General features: G+C 40.8%; 1 protein-coding gene across 1 annotated transcript in view; it reads right to left on the bottom strand.

Moving 5' to 3' along the window:
- The window catches only part of vrk1 (VRK serine/threonine kinase 1), an 81,942-nt gene extending 57,373 nt beyond the window's left edge, over nt 1-24,569 (bottom strand). Inside the window, exons 1-2 of the mRNA XM_072568261.1 lie at nt 24,413-24,569; nt 8,136-8,295 (exon numbers count right to left, since the gene is read on the bottom strand). Coding sequence (XP_072424362.1) covers nt 8,136-8,295 — 160 coding nt within the window. The 5' untranslated portion in view covers nt 24,413-24,569. The remainder of the gene's footprint in view (nt 1-8,135; nt 8,296-24,412) is intronic.
- Nucleotides 24,570-25,205: the final 636 nt, after the last annotated feature.

A 25,205-nucleotide genomic window follows, 5' to 3' on the forward strand; every position in this document is an offset into this window, starting at 1 on the left:
GATTTACAAGGATGCTGCCAGGGTTGGAGGATTTGAGCTACAGGGAGGGGCTAAATAGGTTGGAGCGGTTTTCCCTGGAGCAAAGGCTTAGGGGTGACCTTATCGAGGTTTATAGGATAATGAGGGGTAAATAGGATAAATAGACAAAGTCTTTTCCCTGGAGTGGGGGAGTCCAGAACTAAAGGGCATAGGTTTAGGGTGAGAGGGGAAAGATATAAAAGGGATCTAAGGGGCAAATATTTCATGGAGAGGAAGTGCTTGTATGGAATGAGCTGCTAGAGGAAGTGGAGGCTGGTACAATTGCAATATTTAAGAGGCCCTGGATGGTACTTGAATAGGAAGGGTTTGGAGGGATATGGACCAAGTGGTGACAAATTGAATTAGATTAGGTTGGGATATCTGGTCAGTATGGATAAGTTGGACCAAAGAGTCTGTTTCTGTGCTGTACACCTCTATGGCTATGCCAACATGAGGAATTCAATGACAGAATCTGATTCCACATTCAGCTATTTTTTAATGTATTATTTTCATAATAAATGCTGCATCACTGTTTTTCCTTTTCTAAAGGTACAAATGTGAGCTGTACTAAAGCAATGCTCAAACACCTCATCCAATACAATGAGACGAATGAATGCCCACAGGGAGTCAACAGTCTTCAGTTTGGGGAATAATTAATGTATGGTAACTACCTTTCGTTGATTAGAAGGTAAATGAAACATTGCCATTTGCTCCAAGGGAACATAGAAATAAGGATGCTATGCTACAATGTATGAGTGATGAGGCCACATCGGAGTACTGTGTGCAGTTTTTAAACAACAAATTATAGAAATTGTTCAGCGTTCACTCAACTGACATGCAAATATGAGGGCATGGGTGCATTCATGGGGGAAATCTTATGACGAATGATTGGACAGGAAGAATGGGCTGGTACCTACTTGAGTTTAGAAGAATGAGAAGTGATCCTGTTGAAATAATTGAAGATATTGAGGGGACTTGCCAGAATGTATGCGAAAAGGATAATCTTGCTTGTGGGAGAGATTAGACCTAGGAGAACTGGCTTAAAAATAAGGGAGGACCCAGGTAAGATGGAGATGAAAGAGACTTTTTCTCAGTCATAGTTTTGTTCCATTGCCTTTGAGGAAGAAAGTCCTTTGATATGTTTGAGGCAAAGGTAACTAGCTTCTTGATGAATGAGGTAGTCAAAAGGGTATTGGGAATACAGATAGTTTCCTATCTGTACAACCATAGTTGCGTTCCAGTGAAACCTCACTTAATAAAAAAAAAATGCATAGTAGAAATAATGGAGCCTGTGGGAAAAGTGGGGTTACATGCAGACCAGCATTAAATATCACTCACGATCACTCAAAAATCTAATGCCAAGTATAGCACAGCCTGAATGAAGGTAGAAATCATCTGTATTAATGAAACAAAAGTAAAGTTAACACCGTACATCTAAAATAATTTAAGAAAGCTGCTTGCTGTACAGTAGCTTGCACAGGAAGCTGCTCTGTTGTCAGCTGACATCAGTGAATGCACAGGACAGCATGAAGACCGGCAATGACATCACGCTTGCACAGAATGGCACAAAGATCGACACCGATACCACGCATGCGGGGCACGGCACATGTGCAGAAAGGCACAAACATTGGCGCATGCGCAGATCAGCACGGAGATTTTGGCACTGACATCAGCACATGCTCAGAATGAAGCGCAGGAACTGATCCCTGCTGGAATCGTGCTATTGCCAATGGAGGTAAGCATTCTCAAAAATATCGTTCCCTAATTCTTCAGAAATGTTATAGCCAAATTGTGCTGCTGAAACATTCTCCCAGATCCTGGAGGGAGGAAAGTGGAATTGAAGCCATACTCAGATCAACCAACATCTTGATATGATGAGCAGACTGGAAGAGGCTGAATGGCCAACTTCTGTTCCCACTTTATACATTCATATCCTCTGCCTAATCATAAGTTGAGCTCCACAACTATATTTCCCAAATACATCTCATACTATAGTCATGTCATTTATTTCCGCATTCTTTAGCTTCCAAGCTGATTAAGTCATACTCATTTATTTCTCATTTTAAAAGTCAGGTTTATTTGCTTTCTTCATTATTTAAACTACCTAACCAAGGAATCAAACACAAGTCAAACAAGTTTTAAAATTAAAATTAATTCTCAGATGTGAGGTAGTTCAACATTTAAGAATTATTTTGATGGTTAACTACATTAATGACAATTTTATAAATAAAACAAATTTTAAAAATATGAACTGGGGGGCTAGTACATTAAACTACTGATTAATTTAAGGAGAATGCATAATTGTGTTACCTACTTAAATGCATAATTTGTTTTACGTTCCTACAAAATACTGCACTGTTTCTAAACACCCAGTCAGCTAGTTAGCAAAATTACATGCGAATGCTTAACATGTAATGCTTATTGATCTATCATACCAAGTATTGACAGTTGTCAACTTTGCCAATTTCAGAGAACCTCAAAGAATGGCAGTGACTCATCAAGACAGTGTTGGCATATGGATCACCACATTAGTAAGGGAAGTGTGAGCATTGGTCATGGAAGATGAATAGGCATGCCCAACATTCCTAACACTCAGCCAACCTTCAATAAAGTAGTTCATGTATTTATATCTGGAATCCAGATGACCAAGTTCATGGATCTCACCAAACTGTTGTCAATGATCATTTCAATGCTTTCTAATTAATTTTTCATCCCTTATCTAAGCTAGAAAAGCTTATTGTTAAGCAAGAATTCACAAACTACAGGAGATAATGCTTGCAAAAAAGTACAATCAACTCTAATGTTCATCGCAGGAATAGAATAGACTAATATACATTGTCAGCAAACAGTAAAGATGCCTTCCTCCTTCATATGGGAATTACATCAAGCTCATCTCAAACTGAAAAGTTAATTTTAAGATAATGCTTACAATGTTATCATCCATCTATTTCTGCCAGGATTCAAAGTTCTACTGTCAAGAAAAGTTCAGATGTGGCCTTTGTGGACCTGATCAAGGATACATAGAACATTACAGCGCAGTACAGGCCCTTTGGCCCTCGATGTTGCGCCGACCAGTCATACCAATCTGAAGCCCATCTAACCTACAACAATTCCATGTATGTCCATATGTTTGTCCAATGACGACTTAAATGTACTTAAAGTTGGCGAATCTACTATCGTTGCAGGCAAAGCATTCCATATCCTTACTACTCTCCGAGTAAAGAAACTACCTTTGACATCTGTCCTATATCTATCACCCCTCAATTTAAAGCTATGCCCCCTCGTGCTCGCCATCACCATACTTGGAAAAAGGTTCTCCCTGTCCACCCTATCTAACCCTCTGATTATCTTATATGTCTCTATTAAGTCACCTCTCAACCTTCTTCTCTCCAATGAAAACAGCCTCAAGTCCCTCAGCTTTTAATTGCAAGACCTTCCCTCCATACCAGGCAACATCCTAGTAAATTTCCTCTGCACCCTTTCCAAAGTTTCCATATCCTTCTTATAATGCAGTGACCAGAACTATACACAATACTCCAGAGTTTTGTACAGCTGTAGCATAATCTCATGGTCCCGGAACTCGATCCCTCTATTAATAAAAGCTAAAACACTGTATGCCTTCTTAACAACCCTGTCAACCTGGGTGGCAACTTTCAAGGATCTGTGTACCTGAACACAGAGATCTCTCTGCTCATCTACACTACCAAGAATCTTACCATTAGCCCAGTACTTTGCATTCCGGTTACTCCGACCAAAGTGAATCACCTCACACTTGTCCGCATTAAACTCCATTTGCCACCTCTCAGCCCAGCTCTGCAGCTTATCTATGTCTCTCCGTAACCTACAACATCCTTCGTCACTATCCACAACTCCACCGACTTTAGTGTCATCTGCAAATTTACTAACCAACCCTTCTACACCCTCATCTAGGTAGTTTATAAAAATGACGAACAGCAGTGGACCCAACACCGACCCTTGCGGTACACCACTGGTACCTGGACTCCAGGATGAACATTTCCCATCAACCACCACCCTCTGTCCTCTTTCAGCAAGCCAATTACTGATCCAAACTGCTATATCTCCCACAATCCCATTCCTCCACATTTTATACAATAGCCTACTGTGGGGAACCTTATCGAAAGCCTTGCTGAAATCCATATACACCACATCACCTGGTTTACTCTCATCTACCTGTTTGGTCACCTTCTCAAAGAACTCAATAAGGTTTGTGAGGCACGACCTACCCTTCACAAAACCGTGCTGACTATCCCTAATCAAATTATTCTTTGAGATGATTATAAATCCTCTCTCTTATAACTTTTCCAACACTTTACCAAGAACTGAAGTAATGCTCACTGGTCTGTAATTACCAGGATTGTCTCTACTCCCCTTCTTGAACAGGGGAACCACATTTGCTCTCCTCCAGTCTTCTGGCACTATTCCTGTAGACAATGACGATTTAAAGATCAATGTCAAAGGCTCGGCAATCTCCTCCCCGGCTTCCCAAAGGATCCTAGGATAATTCCCATCCGGCCCAGGGGACTTATCTATTTTCACACTCTGCAGGAATTCTAATACCTCTTCCTTGTGAATCTCAATCCCACCTAGTCTAGTAGCCTGTATCTCAGTATTCTTCTTGACAGCATTGTCATTTTCTAGAGTGAATACTGTTGAAAAATATTCATTTAGTGCTTCCCCATGTCCTCTGACTCCACACACAACTTCCCACTATAATCCTTGAATGGCCCTAATCTTACTCTCGTCATTCTTTTATTCCTTAAATACCTATAGCAAGCATTAGGGTTTACCCTGATCCTATTCGCCAACAATTTCTCATGTTTCCTCCTGGCTCTTCTGAGCTCACTCTTTAGGTCTTTCCTGGCTACCTGGTAATCCTCAAACACCCTAACTGAGCGTTCACATCTCATCCCAACATAAGCGATACTGAAATTAAATTAAAATTCTCATTTGTCTGCAGATCACTTTGTGACTTTCCCCCTTCCTATCACTGTAATCTCAACTAGCCCCTCAAAATATTACCACTAATTTAATTTTGGTCTTTTGGGTATCTCAGACCAGTAAGTTGCACACAGTCAGGAAGGAGACATCACATCCAGAACGTGAAACAGTCTGAGTGAAAATACGGTTCAGAAAATCTGGAGGCATGCAAATTCAGTGCAGAGGGGAAGAGGAGCTTTTTGGGCTTATAATTTTGTACGATTCTATTTTTTTAACAGAATAAATAGAAGCCCAGCATTGGGAACCCAACACAATACAGGAAAACTGCAAGTTCACTGGCTGGTTATAACTTCTAATTTGACTATTATTGGTAACTTTCACATCAAAGGTAAATAGGCAAGTATTTACAGGTTACAAACGAAAGGGCCAATAGGAAATTTAAAAAAAAATTCTAACTAAGTGAACAAAACAGAATTGCATGGCCAGATAATGTATTGAATCTGCATGCTGTGGGAGCTGGTAGAACCCATTGTGGATTGTAGTGATATATCTGCAGCAAGCGGAGGTTACTTAAGGAGCTTTCATTCAGAGGTGATGACCTGGAGTCTGAGACTTAAATACTGTGACACAGCAGAAAAGGAACAATCCGAAACCTGGGTTTCAGGAGGTAATCACACCACTTGATTAACTACCTCGAGTTCGGTTAGTGGCCAGGAACAACACACGAGCAAGGCAGGTAGAAGTATCGTGCTGATGGAGACCCCAGTCCTTGAGCTTTACTAACAGATTTAAAGTTCTTGCTTCTGGTGTAGATGACATCTGGAGCTGTATGAAGGATGAGTAAACTGACCATAGCACCATGGTATTGGGATCCAATCAGGGGGCAGTGGGGTGTAAAGAGAGAAATGTAGCTGTAATCGAGGATAGTATAGTCAGGGGAATAGAATGACCCCTGTGACCAGAATGAAGAGTCCCGAAGACTGTGTTGCTGGCCTGGTGCCCACTCCAAGTTTGTTAGGACTCTGGATCCCAGTATGATTCAGGTGGATATATTCTCTCAGCAGAACATCTTTCCAGTTATATCTGTGTGGACCACAAAAACTGGATCTTTCCTAACCCACTCCAAGTTTGTCTGCAACTCATCTGGCCATGAGAGACATGGCTGCAAGGGCTTTAGAGCTAGGAGCTAAATATCCAAGGATGCACATCATACCAAAAGTACAGGTAGATGGGCAGAGGGGAGAGGGTTGCCTTGTCAGTTAAAAAAATGAAATTTAATTGGCAGTGTTAAATGATATCGAATCTGAACAGGTGGAACCTATGTTGGTAGAGTTGAGGAACCGTAAAGAAATAAAGACAAAATGGAAGTTATGTACAAGCCCCCACAGTTGTCAGGATGGAAACAGAAAATAAATCAGGAGATAGAAATGACAGCTAAGGTAGGCACTATTGAAATAATCATAGGGGTATTCAATATGCAGACTGACTGGAAAAAAATCAGGTAGCTATTGATCCCAAGGAAAGGGATTTGTGGAATATCTGGAGTTTTTTTTTCCTGGACAGCTTGAGGTAGAGCCCATGAGGGTACAGACAATTCTGGATACAGTGACATTGAATGAGGCAGACCTGATTGGGGAACGTAAGGTGAAGAAACCAGAGCTAATAGTGACCATAATTATGATAGAATTCACACTTCAGCTTGAGGGAAAACTGAAGGGAGAATTAGATCTAGCAGTATTACAATTGAGTAAAGGTAACTACAAACACACGAGGGAGGAGCTGGTCAGTTCATCGGAAGGGACCCTTTCAAGGAAAATAGTGCAACAGCAATGACAGGAGTTTCTGCGTGTCTTAGCAGAAATTTAACTCAAGGAAGAAAAAGAACATACTCAAAGGAGTACGAGGCAACAGTGGCTGACAAGGGAAGTAAGGGACAGCATAAAAGCAAAAGAAAAAGCTTATCTGTGGTGAAAATTAGGGGGAGAAACTTCCAAACACAAGCACAAGACAATTGAGAAAGCAATAAGGCGAGAGAAGATGAATAGGACTAGCTAGTGAATAATAGAAGAGACTGCAAGAGTGCTTTTAGATATATAAATGATAAGAGGCAAAAGTGTGCATTGGACAGTAGGAAAATAAGGCTGAAGGAGTGGCAATGGGGAACAAAGAAATGGTACCAGAACTAAACAGGTACTTTGCATCAACTTTGAAAGGTCCAAGATGAATAAATCATTTGAACCGGATGGACCACACAACAGGGTTCTGCAGGAGATATCCGAGGAGATTATGAACCTATCGGTGGCGATCTTTCATGAATCACTGGAGTCAGGGAGGCTTCCAGAGGACTGGAAAAAGGTTAATGTAACACCCCTGTTTAAGAGCTGAGAAGAGTGAGGATTGATCCTGAATGATCTTGACAAGATAGAAATGGAAAGGATGCTTTCCTCTTGTGGACTGTCCAGAGCTAGGTTATTTTGAAATTAGAGGTTACTACCTTCAAACAGATGTGTAGAGTTTTCTTTCCCCATCAAACGGTTGTCCTACTATGGAACTGTATCAGAAGGAAGTGAAAGCAAGATTCTAGTATATTTTTTAGGTGGGTTGTTAGATAGCAGAAACAAAGTTATTGGGGATGGACGACAACATGGATGTCAAAACAGAAGATCAGGCATTATCTTAATAAATCATAGAGAATGCTCGAGAAACAAACAGCATACCTCTGCTCTCAATTTGTATATTTGTGTGCAAGATGCTCGTTAAAACTTGGGATGTTTTATTATGTTGAAGGAGCTTTACCAATACAAATTGAATTATAATTTTCTTATTATACCAAATGGAACTGACTTACACATGAAGAAAACTGTTTCGATTTGTAAAGTCCTGACATACTATACACAGAAAACTGCCATTATCCACTTAGCAACAAACTACCTTTAAATCAAACATCACTGGATGATCACACTTTAAGCCCGGACGGAGAAATTCGCTTGCAACGAGCACTTGAGCTCCTTGATCCTCACTAGAAACAGAAACTGCCTTTACAATTATCAGACAGTGAGCTGTTAAACATTATGCGTCAGGTATTGGATGAGCCAACATGACAGTTAGCATATGTTACCTCTCATTTGAGAGGCTAGAGGTCCATTGTCTATATTTACCCAGGTACAGGAGGCCAAATCCACCCTTGCCGATTGGCTTCCCAATTTTCCATTGCTTCTTGGCAGTATCAGTCAGCACTTCCCCTGGCTTAAGTTCCTCTGCCATCTTTCTCTTGGGTGGAGCCCTTGTTCTGACAGCTGCAACACGTTTGGGAGGCATCTGAAATTTTAAAAAAATTCACGTGAAAAGAATACCTTCAGAAAACTTAAAGGCAGAAGAATAATTAACACCTGTTTCTTTGCAGAAGTGGAGATTTTGAGAGTAACCAAGCAAATCCTCAAACAGTTAAAACATTGTAAACAGAAAGGTGAGTATTTGTTAATTACAAATAATTTCTAAGCCAAGAGATAACTAAATTCCAACGGCCTTCCTAAGACAGAACGACTGTTAATACATACATCAGTAACTCAGTATGTCGCTTGCTTTTTAAACCTCTGGTGCGCAGGAAATTCCATTCCTTCAGAAGAAAACAAAACATTTTTTCTCCCCTCCATAAGTTTTGTAAATGAGAGTCCATACTTGATGGAATACTGTACAACAAAACTGGCATTTGTTCAACACCTTTCACAGTTTCAGGAAATTGCAAACTACTTGACAATTGACATTGTTTCTCCAGTGTAGTGACCACTGTAATGTAGGGCAGAACAGCAGCGGATTTACTTGCAACAAGGTCTCAGATAACTAATTCTCTGAAATTTGTGCCATAGGCAGACAGTCTGGTGAAGAAGGCATTGAGCAGGTTTGTCTTCAACATTCAGACTTTTGAATTGGGACGTCATGACATTGGTGTGGCTTTTCCTGGAGTAGTGTGTGCAGTTCCGGTTATCCTGTTATAGGAGGGATATGATTAAACTGGAGAGGAGCCAGAAAATATTTACCAGGATGTTGCCAGGGATGAGGGATGCTGGATAGGCTAGGACTATTTTGAGATTGAAGGGTGACTCAACAGGAGGTTTATAATATCATGAAGGACATAGATAACGTGAATAGCAAAGATATTTTCTCTAAGATGGGGATGTTTAAAAACTAGGGTGCATTTTTTAAGGTGAGCGCAAAAAAGTTTTTAAAATGACACATGAAGGGCAACATTTTTATAAATGGTGGTTAGTGTGTGGAATGAACTGCCAGTGGATGTGGTATGTGTACATACAGTTATAATTTTTAAAAGACATTTGGATAAGTACATGAATAAAGGAAAGAGAGTTTTGAGAAGATTTGTAGCTCAGGTTGAGGTTCTGGATGTAGGTTTGCTCGCTGAGCAGGAAGGTGCCAGCTCAGCGAGCAAACCTACATCCATGAATAGGAAAGGTTTGAAGAGCTATGGGCCAAATTCAGGCAGTTGGGACTCGTTTAGTTTGGAAACATGGTTAGCATGGACTAGGTTATCCGAGGGGTCCATCGCCATGTTGCATGACTCTATGACAGCACAAGGAACAGTACCTTACCTATTGTTTGTGATATATGTTTCCATTTTATTAGAGACAGCTTTTGGTGAAAATTCTATAATACATATTTACACTTATTCTCGACTCATCTATCATTTCTTATTTGGCTGTTAGCATCTCCTTTTGCCTTGTAACTTCATTTTTGTCATAATATTCCCCTAGCTCCCACTCCATCATGGATCTTCTGCTTTGTTGCCACCTTTTCCCATTCCTTACTTCAGGACTTGCTTAAAGTTTGTTAGGCCTTGAATATTTTTGATCAACCAATGAAATGTTAACTGTACATTTCACTCCACAGGTGCAACCTGATGTCAAGAATGCCAGATGTTTCAGCTTCCATTTCAGATTTCCAGCACATATGTTACTTTAGCAATCTCTTGCAATGTAATGGGTAACCATTGTCAAATCAAATGCTTTTTCGAAATTTACTGCCCCCTTCCAAAAAATCGGTCTAGACTAGTTGGTGCTGTCAAACTAATGCTGATATTCTACAATGAACTCATATCCCACAAAATAACTACTTATATTGTGCCTCATAAAACTTTTCAACAATTTCCCAATGCGCATTGGTCTGCAATTTTATAATTCCGGAGTTAACATTGTGTATGTAGATTGGAGTCATTTTTCGATTTTTCTGATCTTCTGGCATTTGGACAGAGTCCTGTCCAAACTGAAAAGTATGGCAAGGCAATGCTTAATTATTTGTGCTCATTCACTAAAGAATTAAAATGTCAGATTATAGTCGACAAATTTTAACAATAAGCAATATTTCCAGTTTTGATTTCCCACTTATTCCTTTAACACAAAGTTATTCCTTAACAATTCGTAGGAAATGGTTTTTGCCTTCCTATGCTGCTCCTTTCCCCATCATTCAAGACATTGAGAGTTTCAGTCTTTCCCATCTAAAAATTCTTGCCTCTTAGTTAGAAGATCGTGGGTTCAAATTACACTTGAGACTGTTGATGATAATTTGGATTTCGAAGGAGGTGCTGGCTTTTGCAGAAGGAATTATATTAAGGCCCTGTCTTCCTCTTCAAGGCACTACTTGAAGAGCAGGGGTTGTTATTTCGGTGTTGTGGAAAGCATTTATCCCTTGAGCAAAACAAAATAGATTAACTGTTATTTATTACATCCCTGTTTGCTGGACGTCACTCTGCAATTTAACTGTCACATTTCATACATTAGCATTAACCATAAAAAAAACATTACATCCATTGAACCCAGACTGCCATTCAATAAGATTATAAATGATATGATTTTTGTCCTTAACTCTACTTTCTTGCCTGGCTCCGTTAGGATTGTTTGCCTTCCTAACTACTTGCTCTATGTGCATGCAATCCTTTTGGAATTCACGTGCATGGATCCCTCTGTGACAGCATTCTGTAGTTAGTCTCAATTTAAATAATATTCTGTACTTCTATTTTCTTGACAAAATGGACAACCTTGCATTTTTTCACATTATACTCTATTAACCAAATGTTTTATCACTCACTTAACCTACCGATATCTGTTTGCAACCTCTATTTCGCTAACAAATTGTTTTCCTACTTATATATCTTTAGCAAACTTACTGTCATAGCCTGTTCCTTCATCTAAGTCATTCATGTAAATTTGAAATAACTGAGGCTCCAGCACAGATTCCTTTAGCAATCCAGTATTTGACATTTGACAACTTGAAAACACCTCTCTATCCCAACAGTTTCCAGTCACTTAATCAATACCCTAACCAAGCTTATATTTTACTCAACACTATGAGCTCTCATTTTGTGCAAAAACCATGAACAAGGCACTTTGTTTATCAAATGCATTCCAGACATCAAATATACTGGACCTACTGTTTCACCTTTATCCACTCTACGTTATATCTTCAAGGAATCAAACATATTTGTCAAACATTACTATACTTCAAAATAATTATTTTGGGTCATGAAAGGTACAATATGTTTTTATGTTAACATTGAATGTCAATACATTGTATACCAGGCAAACATTTCATGACATCTACTATCCACACTATTTCCTAGATAGTAGGTCTAACTCAATGCCACTACTCGTTTCTTAGACTCAAAGCGTTTTTTCATTTCTGAAACTTGAGCACGATACTTGGGCTACCTCATTAATGCAGTACCAAGGGAATTCTGCAGTATCTGAAATGAAACCTCTTGAATAAAAGATTAAATCCAAACCCTGTATGCTCTCTCAGGTGGATGGAAAAGGTCCTAAGGCCCTTTCTGGAAAAAGCAGGAAGACATCCAAAGACTCTAGGTTACTATTGCTGAGCTGAAAAAAAAAGTCACTAAAAAGCCATTTCATTGGCGATAAGTTTATGGGTTTCATACATTACAACCAACTACAATTACATTTGCAGATGTACCCTTGAGAATACATTGATACTGTGATCAATCCTACATAAACGCAAGTCTTCTAGTTTTTGTTTCCTGCCACCTTAATCTTGAGACTTTGGAAATGTAATCCTACCAAAGTTTCCTCCTTCACTCTAAAGTGACGTACATCAAAAACATCATTGATATGGTAACAAATTCAGCCTCAAAGACTGAGCTTTGGTGACCATGATTTCTGATCAATTAAATTACTGCAGTGGTATAGTTGGACAAGCAACCTGGAATAATAATAGTGAACAAGTGTTCAACACCCACACAACAGGTGGAAACATATTTCCAGACTTTCTTTTGCAACTACATTTCATGAGCTGAGATCAGTGAAGAAATGATCTTGAAGTCTTTGGACTATCATAAGAATCAGTTGGTTCACTAATGTATGTGGAACAAGATCTGCTGCCCTTATAGACTATAGTCTGTGGCTCTAAGCCTATAAGAATATGGTGAGCTCTAAAATGCTCTCTGAAACAGCTGAGCAAGTTACTTAACTGTATTAAGCCACCATAAAGAAAGCTACTTATGAGTTTAATCAGGTGACCACAATCATCTTCACAGGGCAACCAAATACAGATAACATATGCCAGCCAGGATGCCAAGACGTTGATGCTAGATACACACAAATTATCTTTAACAAAACTATTTAAAGCATTTCATTTGTAGATGGCTGACTGATCAGATTTGAACAATAAGCTTTGCGTTACAAATGTATAAAGCTTAATGAAGCATATGTCAACAAAATGTCACTTCTCTCAATTCTTATTTCTGAGCAGCTCACCTCATAACAATTCTGCTCTACGAGTTGCGTTTTAGTACCGCGGGGCACACAATCCAGGAACCATAACATTGGCATTTACAGAAGATACTAGCAACAGAAAAGCTACATATAAAAGGAGTTAAGACAAGATCAGAGTGATTAGGTCATTTAATTTCACTATCATAGTTTATGAAGTTACACAAATACAATTACTTTTTCGGTCTTGCAATATATTATAGCTATCAAGGACAGCGCATCATAAACCAAAGTTGCCAAATGCTAATGATTTGTAAAGAAAACATGGCCCGAAAAGCATTAGTGGCTTGTAATTGTGTTTAGCAAAATACAGTTGTAGATTTCACAGATCAACTTACTCCCTGCAAGTCTTTAAATTTAATGCCTCTTAAAGTGACATCACAACATTAATGACATGGTCGGTTAAGGCTTTATGATGTAACGCTCTTTTGTCTCACGGTTACAAACTGCTCACCAAATTAGGATACAAAAGCAGTGTTAGGCAACATTTGAATATAATTATTTACAGATTAAGATCAGAGAAAGCAGAATAAGTAAAGAATACCATTTGGTATTTTTCTTAAGTATTAAATAAAATTTAGGAATAGGGTGTACTTTCACAATGCATTTGGCAGAATAAGAGCTTCAGCTGTTTTCCACATTGAAGGAGAATCTAAACTTCTCAAAGTCGAAATCTATTAGCTGACAGGTCCAAACTATTAAGAGGCATCACCTCTCAGTCTCTCATCACCAGTGTCAGTCCTTTCCAGGAGCGTTCATTTATATTTCTGCCAGTGAGATAAGAACATAACAAATAAGGGCAACAGCATGCCCCTAAAGCCTATTGTGCCATTCAACAAGATACACCTCATCTTCCCTTGGGCAGTCTACATCCCAGAGGACTCAACATTGAGTTCTCCAATTTCAAATAACCTCCCTTCCCAAGCTGCCCTCCTCCCTATCATTCTTCTCAGCTACCTAACAGATTCATCCCTCCCATAGGTCAAGGGTAGGACCTGGTTGATCAATCTCCACCTTGCCTCACCTCACCCTTACTCTGCAGTTCTCCTCACATCCACCCCGTCCTGAAGGGTTACACCTGAAATGTTGGCTTCTCAACTCCCGATGCCACCTGGCATGCTTGTCTACATTAAACAAGATAACGGCTGATCTGTCCCAGGCCTCAAATCCTCTTTTGTGCCAGCTCAAAGCCCACAATCCCCAAATATATCAAAACCCTACTTACCTCCTCTTTAAATACTTTTGTGATCTAGTTTCCACAACTTGCATAGAGTCGTAGAGATGTAAAGCATGGAAACAGACCCTTCGGTCCAACCTGTCCATGCCGACCAGATATCCCAACACAATATCGTCCCACCTGCCAGCACCTGGGCCATATCCTCCAAATCCTTCCTATTCATATACCCATCCAAATGCCTCTTAAATGTTGCAATTGTACCAGCCTCCACCACATCCTCTGGCAGCTCATTCCATACACATACCACCCTCTGAGTGAAAAAGTTGCCCCTTAGGTCGCTTTTATATTTTTCCCCTTTCACCCTAAACCTATGCCCTCTAGTTCTGGACTCCCTGATCCCAGGGAAAAGACTTTATCTATTTATCCTATCCATGCCCCTCATAATTTTGTAAACCTCTAAGGTCAGCCCTCAGCCTCCAATGCTCCAGGGAAAACAGCCCCAGCCTGATCAGCCTCTCCCTATAGCTCAGATCCTCCAACCCTGGCAACATCCTTGTAAATCTTTTCTGAACCCTTTCAAGTTTCACAACATCTTTCCAATAGGAAGGAGATCAGAATTGCAGGCAATACTCCAACAGTGGCCTAACCAATGTCCTGTACAGCCGCAACATGACCTCCCAACTCCTGTACTCAATACTCTGACCAATAAAGGAAAGCATACCAAACGCCTTCTTCAGTATCCTATCTACCTGCGACTCCACTTTCAAGAAGCTATGAACCTGCATTCCAAGGTCTCTTTGTTCAGCAACACTCCCTAGGACCTTACCATTAAGTGTATAAGTCCTGCTAAGATTTGCTTTCCCAAAATGCAGCACCTCGCATTTTTCTGAATTAAACACCATCTGCCACTTCTCAGCCCATTGGCCCATCTGGTCCAGATCCTGTTGTAATCTGAGGTAACCCTCTTCGCTGTCCATTACACCTCCAATTTTGGTGTCATCTGCAAACTTACAACTGTACCTCTTAGGCTTGCATCCAAATAATTTATGTAAATGACAAAAAGTAGAGGACCCAGCACCGATCCTTGTGGCACTCCACTGGTCACAGCCCTCCAGTCTGAAAAACAACCCTCCATCACCACCCTCTGTCTTCTACCTTTGAGCCAGTTCTGTACCCAAATGGCTAGTTCTCCCTGTATTCCATGAGATCTAACCTTCTAATCAGTCTCCCATGAGGAACCTTGTCGAACGCCTTACTGAAGTCCATATAGATCACATCTACTGCTCTTCCCTCATCAATCTTCTTTGTTACTTTTTCAAAAACTCTATCAAGTTTCTGAGACATGATTTCCCACGCACAAAGCCATGTTGACTATCCCTAATCAGACCTTGCCTTTCTAAATACATGTACATCCTGTCCTTCAGGATTCCCTCTAACAACTTGCCCACCACGGAGGTCAGGCTCACCGGTCTATAGTTCCCTGGCTTGTCTTTACCGCCCTTCTTCAACAGTGGCACCACGTTAGCCAACCTCCAGTCTTCCGGCACCTCACATGAGACTGTCGATGATACAAATATCTCAGCAAGTTACTACAGAATTTTAGGCATTCATTACCCTCTGAAACAAATTTCTTTGCTTCTCGGCTTTAAATGATTGTCCCTTTATTCTGTATTTATATCCCATAATTCAAGAGTCTAAACTAGTAGAAAAATTTTGAATGTAATCCCCATGCCCTAACCCCTCCTCAGAAACCATGTTTCTAAAAGATCACCCCTCACTTGTCAAAACATTTTCTAATTCAGAAACACTATTACACAAATCTGGACCAAAAGAGACATGTTCCTGGACCTCCCTGTTCAGAGGCAGGGATACTATCACTGTGCCATAGTAGCCCTGTCCCTCATTCTTTTGGATATTTTCAATTCAAACTGTTCAAGGACGTTATTACACACTGCTGGATCAGGTGGGACATGAACCTGAGCCTCTTGGTTCAGGAAGTTGGGAGCCACAAGAGCCACTGTGCCACAAGAGCCATCTTTGATCCCTTATTCTTTTAATTTAAAAAATTAACCTATTTTGTGAATCAATCTATGGAGAGACGTTATTACATACCTCCAAATGTGGGGCTTGAACCCGGATCTCTTGGCCCACCGTTATGGACACTACGGCTGCACGACAAGGGGGCTCTCTAGGTCTGCTTTATTATTTTTCTTCCCCCGCCCTCCTAGAGTGTGAGGCTGAATAAGCTGGGGCTATTTTCCCTTGAGTTTGAAGGCTGAGGGGTGACTTTATAGAGAGTTATAAAATCATGAGGGGCCAATTATGAATAGTCCAAGGCCTTTTCCCAAGGATAGGGGAGTCCAAAACTAGAGGGCATTGGTCTAAGATATAAAAGGGACCTAAGGGCAACCTTTTCACACAGTGGGCAGTGCGTATCTGGAATGAACTGTCAAATGAAGTGGAGGCGGCTGGTACAATTACAACATTTGAAAGGTATCCTATAGGTTTTTGAATAGAAAGGGTTTGGAGGGATATCGGCCAAATGCTTACATTTAGGACTGGATTATTTTAGGTTATCTGCTGTTATGGGCCAGGCCAGACCCTTTCAAAATATTTCAAGAAAGTAGCCCTAGATCCAAACTTTGCTAACTGTTTTAAAGGTATAAATTGGATATTCCAGGAGTGATGCAGTTGGCCCAACCACTGAGTTTAAAACAAAACTTATTTGCAAGAATGTGAAATGAAACACGAAAGAGAACAGAACATAGAGCTTAACCTAACGGAAAAACCCAACAGATTATCCCAACTGAATCATACTATTCCAAATACATGTAACAATCCCCATAAACACCCTTTTGTAAAAAAGGAAAAATCAAACCCAGATTCTTATAGTAGACACAGATGGCAGAGAGATTGAGCATGGAACACCTTCTTCCATGTAACTGTTGCTTTGACCAATAGCCTCAAAACTGACTGTTTGTTCTGAACAAACAGACTGCTAAAACCCAACCTAAGCCAAACCAAGTCAGAGTAACACTGAGCTGGGAGAACTGGCCACTCCCATTTAATTGTACAAGTTTTTTTTAAACTTAAAAGCTTCTTCAAGGAGATTAAGCCAGACATTTCAGAATCTGTGTCTTGAAAAACACTTTGAACCAACTAAGGACAACAGAAAACTGTTAAAGAAGCAGCATCATCATACCTCTCCCTCCCTTAAAAAACGGACCATCGATATCCAAAGCTGGCGTCATTTTAAAATCCCTCAATCTTAAATTGTTAGTACACTACAACACCCATTTACATTACACTGACAATAATCATGCAAACATGCACTACTACATTCTGTTTCAAACTGTTTTACACCTACTACCGCACGCCTCAGTTTCTCATTCAAATCTCGACAATGCATTGGCAATCATGCTTTCTTGTCCTGCCACATGCACAATTTTCAATTCAAATGGCTGTAATAGCGAGTTCCATCTAAACAATCTAGAATTTTTATTCTTAAATTTGTCCACAAACTACAGTGGGTTCTGATCTGTGTACATGATTGCCTCAGATATATTACTGATAACAAACATTGAAATGTTGTTATGTCAACAACAAGTTCAAAATCGTTTGCTCAACTATTGAACATTTCTAATGAATGTTCAATTTCCTGGAGAAATATCCAAAAGGTCTTTCTATCTTCTTGTCGCCTTCCTGTAAGAGCACAGCACAGACACCCACATCACTCACATCAATAGCCATCTCGAATGGCTTTGTGTAATTATGCATGGCTATCGCTATGGCAGTGGGTAACACAGCTTTCAGGCTGTCAAATGCCTTCTGACAGTTAGCTGTCCACTAAAACTTCTTTCTTTTAACAATCCAGTGAGTGGAGCAGCCACACTGCTAGATTTTGGTACAGATTTTCGATTAAATCCACTCAATCTCCGGAACCATAGTACTGTTGTTTTTGTCAGTGGTATGGGAAATTCCAGAATTACCTTTAGCAAGTTAAGAAGCTTTGTAGCTCAAATTGAGGTTCTGGAAGTAAGTTTGCTTGCTGAGCTGCAAGGCTTGCTTTCAGATGTTTCGCCACCATAATAGATATCATCAGTGAGCCTCCGGTGAAGCACTGGTGGTATGACCCGCTTTTTATTTGTGTTTGTTTCCTTGAGTTGATGTCATCATTTCCTGTGATGTCTTTTCCTGTTCTTTTTCTCAGGGGGGCAGTAAATGGGATCCAAGTCAATGTGTTTATTGATAGAGTTCTGGCTGTATCTTTACATATAGGTGACACCACTTTGGGACAACACACCCATCCTAGGACAAGCCAAATTGAGACATGCACGAGAATTCCTAGAAGCATGGCGCTCCAAGAGGAACTCTATCAACAAACACATTGACTTGCATCCCATTTACCACCCTGAGAAAAAGATTACAAAATGACACCACCCCAGGAAATGACATAAGCAACCCAAGGAAACCTAAACACAAAAATAAAAAGCAGGCCATACCACCAGTGCTTCAGTGAAGGCTTGACGATGATGTTACCTAGTATGGGGATGAAACTTCTGAAAACAAACCTTCCAGCTCAGCGAACAAACTATGTTTTTGCATTCTATGGGGTCACTTATCCATGCCCAATACCATGGCCCAGGAAGGTAACTTGGGCTTTGGCAAATTCATATTTAGCCAGATTTATCATGTGGCCCTGCCTTCCAAAGTCAAATCAACAATTCTGATAAATGCTGCACATGTTGCTTCCACATGTGACTAAAAATCACCAGCAAGTCTATATAAACAGCACAATTGGGTAATCTGGAAATTATCTCATTAGTTTCTCCCTGAAATGTGGCTGGCGTATTTTTCATACCAAATGGCATAACTCTAAATTGATACACCATTCAGCGATACGAAAGCTGAAATTGTCTTTGCTCTTTCGAACAAAGATACCTGTCAGTACTCTCTGAGCAAGTCCAACTTAGAAATACAAGTTGCTTGACCCTCCCTTTCACAGTCTTCTAAACGTGATATTGGATATACATCAATCTTTGTAACTGCATTGACTTTGTGATAGGCCACAAAAACTTTGGGTACCATCTGGTTTTGGCACCATAACTATGGGTGAGCTCCAGTCACTGTAACTCACTTTGATTATGTCCTCTTGGAGCATGCGTTCAATCTCCTTTTGAACCTGTGCCAACTTTAGAGGGTTATACCTATAAGAAAGTTACTGAATCAGAACAGCATCTCCAATATCTACATTATTTCCACACGTCTCCATTGATAGTAATAACTTTCAGGTCATTTCAATTTTCTTCTGGAAGGAAACTCAATAATTTCTCTCAATTTTTGGCAACCTCCTTATTGCCCAATTTAATTTGAGGAATGTCCAATTCAGAAGTCTCTGAACTTGGTTCTTCACTCTGTTGTGACCAATAAAAGTTTTGTTTGGCTTTCCTTCCCTGTCAAAATACCTTTTGAGTATATGCACATGACACAGATTTCTTTGTCTGTCTGGACACCTTATCAAATAGTTCACCTCAATTTCCTTTCAACTTGATAAGGTCCATTAAACCTTGCTTTTAAAGGTTCACCTATCACTGGAAGTATAACTGACACCTTACCTCCAATAGCAAAATTGCAAGTTTTTGATTTCTTGTCTGCTTCCTGTTTCAATGTATGCTGTGATACTTTTAAGTGCTGTCTAGCCAACTCCCCCGCTCTATTTAAACATTCCCTAAAATTTGACAGTCCAAATATGTGGTCTCTGAATTCTGACTTACCAATTTCTCCTTAATCAGTTTTAGCAGTCCTCTCACTTCATGCCCAAAAACTAATTCAAATGGACTGAATTTGGTTGATCCATTTGGTGCATCTCTATTCACAAAAAATACAAATGGAATTCCCTTATCCCAATTATCTTGATAGTCTTGACTATACGCTTTCAACATGGTCTTTAACGTCTGATGCTGATTTCTAGCGCTCCTTCTGACTCTGGATGGTATGCAGTAGATGTGATTTATTTTATTCCTAAGCTATAAATTCCTTGAATAATTGATATAAAGTTTGACTCTTGATCTGATTGTATCTCTGTGGGTAGACCATATCTATTGAAAAATTTGAATAACTCCTCTACAATCCTTTTCTCTGTGACATTGTATAATGAAATGGTCTCTGGAAATCTTGTGGACACATGCATTATTATTAATGATCCCCACTTTTCAATTTAGGTTGGGGTTCTAGTCAAGCCATTAGACTCTTGTAAAAGGCTCAAATGGAGAAATAGGTATTAAAGTTTGGGTTTTATTACTGCTGTGGTTTTCCAATTACATGGCATGTATGACATGTCTAGCAAAATTCAACTACACCCTTGTACAGATCAGATCAGTAAAAATGTTTCTGTATTTTAGCTTGAGTTTTTCTCATCCCAAAATTACTCCCTACTGGTAGTTCACATGCCATCTGCAACAACACTTCTTCAGAACACCGGATCCAAATTTTGGTCATTGGATTCGAAACATTATTTATTCTCTCTCCATGGATGCTACCAGATTTACTCAGTTTTTTTCAGCAATTTCAGTTTGCTTGTTTCAGAACTCTAGCATCTTAAGTGTTTTTCTTCAATTATAGTAGTCATAATTGATGTTCAAATCACTAAAAATCAGTTCCACTGGGCAGGATACACATTATTTGTCGAACACCAAACTCTGAAAACAATTGTTCTACTCAGCCACAGCAGGAAACTTACAGGAGGACAATGGAAATACAGTTGTAATGAAGAATAGTATAGTCTGGGGAATTAACACTGTTGTGTGGCCAGGATCAAGAGTCCTGAAGGCTCAGTTGCCTGCCTGGGGTGCCCTGGTTCAGGATCTCTCTCTGGGCCAGAGGGAGCTTGGGGTGAGGGGTCAAACATCCAGTTGTCATCTGCATAAATACTAACGATATAGATGGAGAGGGGTTCTGCCTGGGGCCAAATTAAAAACCAGAATAAAAACAGCTATGATCACCAGCTAGCTACCTGAGCCACAAACTAATTGGCACAAGATTCACAAGTTTAAAGAAGACAATAGGTAGACAATAGACAATAGGTGCAGGAGTAGGCCATTCTGCCCTTCGAGCCTGCACCACCATTCAATATGGCTAATCATCCTTAATCAGTATCCTGTTCCTGCCTTATCTCCATAACCCTTGATTCCACTATCCTTGAGAGCTCTATCCAACTCTTTCTTAAATGAATCCAGAGACTGGGCCTCCACTGCCCCCTGGGGCAGAGCACTCCACACAGCCACCACTCTCTGGGTGAAGAGGTTTCTCCTCATCTCTGTCCTAAATGGTCTACCCCTTATTTTTAAGCTGTGTCCTCTGGTTTGGCACTCACCCATCAGCAGAAACATGTTTCCTGCCTCCAGAGTGTCCAATCCTTTAATAATCTTACATGTCTCAATCAGAACCCTTCTCAGTATACAAGCCCAGTCGCTCCAGTCTTTCAGCGTAAGGTAGTCCCACCATTACAGGAATTGACCTCATGAACCTACACTGCACTCTGTCAATAGTCAGAATGTCTTTCCTCAAATTTAGAGACCAGAACTGCACACAGTACTCCAGGTGTGGTCTCACCAGGGCCTGTACAGCTGCAGAAGAACCTCTTTGCTTCTTTACTCAATCCCTCTTGTTATGAAAGCCAGCATGCTATAGGATAAATAGCCTTCTTCATCAGCTGATGTACCTGCACGCTTACCTTCATTGACTGGTGTACAAGAACACCCAGATCTCTTTATACCGCCTCTTTACCTAAATTGATTCCATTGAGGTAGTAATCCGCCTTCCTGTTCTTGCCACCAAAGTGGATGACCATACATTTAACCACATTAAACTGCATCTGCCATGCATCCGGCCACTCACGTAACCTGTCCAGGTCACCCTGTAATCTCCTAACGTCCTCCTCACATTTCACCCTGCCACCCAGCTTAGTATCATCAGCAAATTTGCTAATGTTATTACTAATACCATCCCAAAGATTGGCGTGGGAGAAATGGATTTCAATTCATGGGACATTAGCACCAGGACAGACCTGCTCCAATGGGACAAGTTCCACTTGAGAAATGTGATAAGGAAAAGTCAGGGAACTATAGACCAGTGAGCCTGACATCAGTGGTGGGCAGGTTGTTGGAGGAAATCCTGAGTTACAGGATTTACATGTATTTGGAAAGGCAAGGACTGATTAGAAACAGTCAACATGGCTGTGTGTGTGGGAAGTTGTGCCTCACTAACTTGTTTGAGTGTCTTGAACTAATAATGAAGAGGATTGATGAGGGCAGAGAAGTATTATATTGACTTCAATGAGGCATTTGACAATCCGCATGGTAGACCGGTTAGCAAGATTAGATGACATGGAATTCAGGGAGAACTAGTTATTTGGTCAGAGAACTGGCTTGAAGGTAGAACACAGAAGGTAGTGGTGGAGGGTTGCTTTTCAGACTGGAGGCCTGTGACCAGCAGTGTGCTACAAGGATCAGTGCTGGGTCCACTGCTTTTGGTCATTTGGATAAATGATTTGGGTGCAAACATAGGAGGTATGGTGAATAGGTTTGCAGAGGACAACAAAATTGGAAGTGTAATGGATCAGATGGGCCAATGGGCTGAAGAGTGAAGATGGAGTTTATAAATACGAAGTGCTGCATTTTGGGAAAGCAAATCTTAGCAGGACTTATACACTAAATAATAAGTTCTTAGGGAGTGTTGCTGAACAAAGACCTTGGAGTGCAAGTTCATAGCTCCTTGAAAGTGGAGTCGCAAGATAGTGAAGATGGCATTTGATATGATTTCCTTTACGGGTCAGAGCACTGAGTATCGGAGTTGGGAAGTCATGTTGTGACTGTACAGGACGTTGCGTGCAATTCTGGTCTCCTTCCTATCGGATTAATGTTGCAAAACTTGAAAGGACTCAGAAAATATTTACAAGGGTGTTGCCAGGGTTGGAGGATTTGAGCTATACGGAGAGGCTGAATAGGCTGGGGCTGTTTTCCCTGGGGTGTTGAAAGCTGATGGGTGACCTCAGAGGTTTATAAAATGTGAGGAGCATGGATAGGATAAATAGATAAAGTCACTTCCTTGGGGTAGAGGAGTCCAGAACTAGAGGGAATAGCTTTAGGGTGAGAGGGGAAAGTTTTAAAAGAGACCTAAGGTGCAACTCAGGGGATGGTACTTGTATGGAATGAGCTGCCAGAAAAAGTGGTGGAGGCTGGTACAATTGCAACATTTAAAAGACATCTGGATGAGTATATGAATTGGAACAGTTTGGAGGGATATGGGCCAAGTGCTGACAAACAGGACTAGATTAGGTGGGATATCTGGTCGGCATGGAAGAGTTGGACCGAATGGTCTGTTTCCGTGCTGTACATCTCTATGACTCTATTACAGTGAAAAAGGTTACAAGTCAGAGTAGAATGGGATCTTGATCAAATGGACCAATAGGCTGAGGAATACCAGATGGAGTTTAAGTTAGAAAAATGAGATGTGATGTTTTGGAAAGGCAAATCAGGCAGGACATATACATTTGATGCTAGGATCCTGGGGAGTGTTGCCAGACAAACACCTTGGAGTGCAGGTTCATAGTTCCTTTAAAATGGAGCGTTAGGTAGACAGGACTGCAAAAGTAGCTTTTGGTATGCTTGTTAGTGAATTGATATAGGCGGTGAGGAGTCATGTTGCGGCAGTATAGGACATTGGTTCGGACACTTTTGTGATGTGTTTAGTTCTAGTTTCCCTACTAAAGGATGTTGTGAAACTCGAAAAGGGTTCAAAGATGATTCCTGGGTTGGAGGGTTTCAGCCAACGGGAGAAGCTGAATAGGCTGGTTGATTTATCCTGGAGTGTCAGAGGATGAGGAGTGACATTATAGAAGTTTATACAATCATAAGGAGCATGGATAGGGTAAATAGACAAGATCTTTTCCCTGGAGCAGGCAAGTCCAAAACTAGAGCACATTGATTTAAGGAGAGTGGGGAAAGATATAAAAATGGACCCAAAAAGCAACTTGTTCACACAGAGTGTGATGCATGTATGGAATGAGCTGCCAGAAATAGAAGAGGTGGCTGGTACAATCACAACTTATAAAAGGCTTGGTATATGAATTGGAAGAGTTTAGAGGAAAATGGGCCAAAATCTGGTGAGTAGGACAAGATTAATTTATGATATCTATTCAGAGCAGGGTGGGGGGAGGGGGTGCATGGGCAGATGGGGTGTGTGGGGTGGGGAGGGGAATGTGTGTGGCTCAGGGGGAGGGAGTGAGGGTTGGGGTTAATGTGGGGGTGGGGGATGGGTTAATACGGATGCCGCTCGAGCAGGGATGGGTAGATGAACGCGGCGAGAGCACCGTGAGCTGGCGGCCAGTTCATTGTAAGCCTTCCCTTTGCCCTCTCCCCTGTGCCGGTTCTGAACTCTCCATCAGCCTCGCCCATGTCACACTCACCGCCGCCGATGATGATGATGATGATGAAGATCTTTCCTCAAGTCCCTGCACTGTCTACCTCTTTCTCCGAAATTGGCGCACAAACTGTAAACTTCCCGGCCTCCCGCGCCAGATCACACCAACGACCCTTCTCATTGGTCAGCGCCTGCTCTGAGTAAAGAGACATCCCATTGGACAGAAAGGGTCCGCGCCTTCTGCCCAATCCGCGGTGAGAAGGTGGGGGGGGGGGGGGCGGGAGGCGGGGCCATGGCCTGTCAATAAACTCTACAACAACAACTTAATACTCACCATCTCCTTCTGAAGAGTCCCACTTCATCCCCAAAGCGGACCTGACTTTCAGAAATATTTTACTTTAATCCCAAATTTAGAATGAGATATCTTATAATATACCAAAGGAAGATTTTAAAATCATTTTTAATATTACATTATATCCATGTTCTCTTACTGTGTTCATTGTTTAAGATAGCTCACTTGCAGCTCAATGTAGGGCTGTTCCAACTTAGTCTGACAATTAGGCCCTTAAAGTTTAGTTAACTTATAATGTCATATTTTCTAGTTTAACAAGTTTCATTTTTGTAACCTCAATCTTGGATAAAGCCTCGCACTCCTCAGGGATACGATCGCCTACGTGCAGGACGGGGGTGGACACCTGCCTCATCAGCCTGGACCAGGAGAAAGCCTTTGACAGGATATCGCATACATATATGAGGGATGTCCTCTCCAAAATGGGCTTTGGGGAGGGAATCGGAAATTGGATCAGACTGCTCTACACCAACATTGTCAGTGCAGTCTC

This window comes from Chiloscyllium punctatum, chromosome 4, assembly GCF_047496795.1.
Source record: "Chiloscyllium punctatum isolate Juve2018m chromosome 4, sChiPun1.3, whole genome shotgun sequence".
Classification (NCBI taxonomy): domain Eukaryota; kingdom Metazoa; phylum Chordata; class Chondrichthyes; order Orectolobiformes; family Hemiscylliidae; genus Chiloscyllium; species Chiloscyllium punctatum.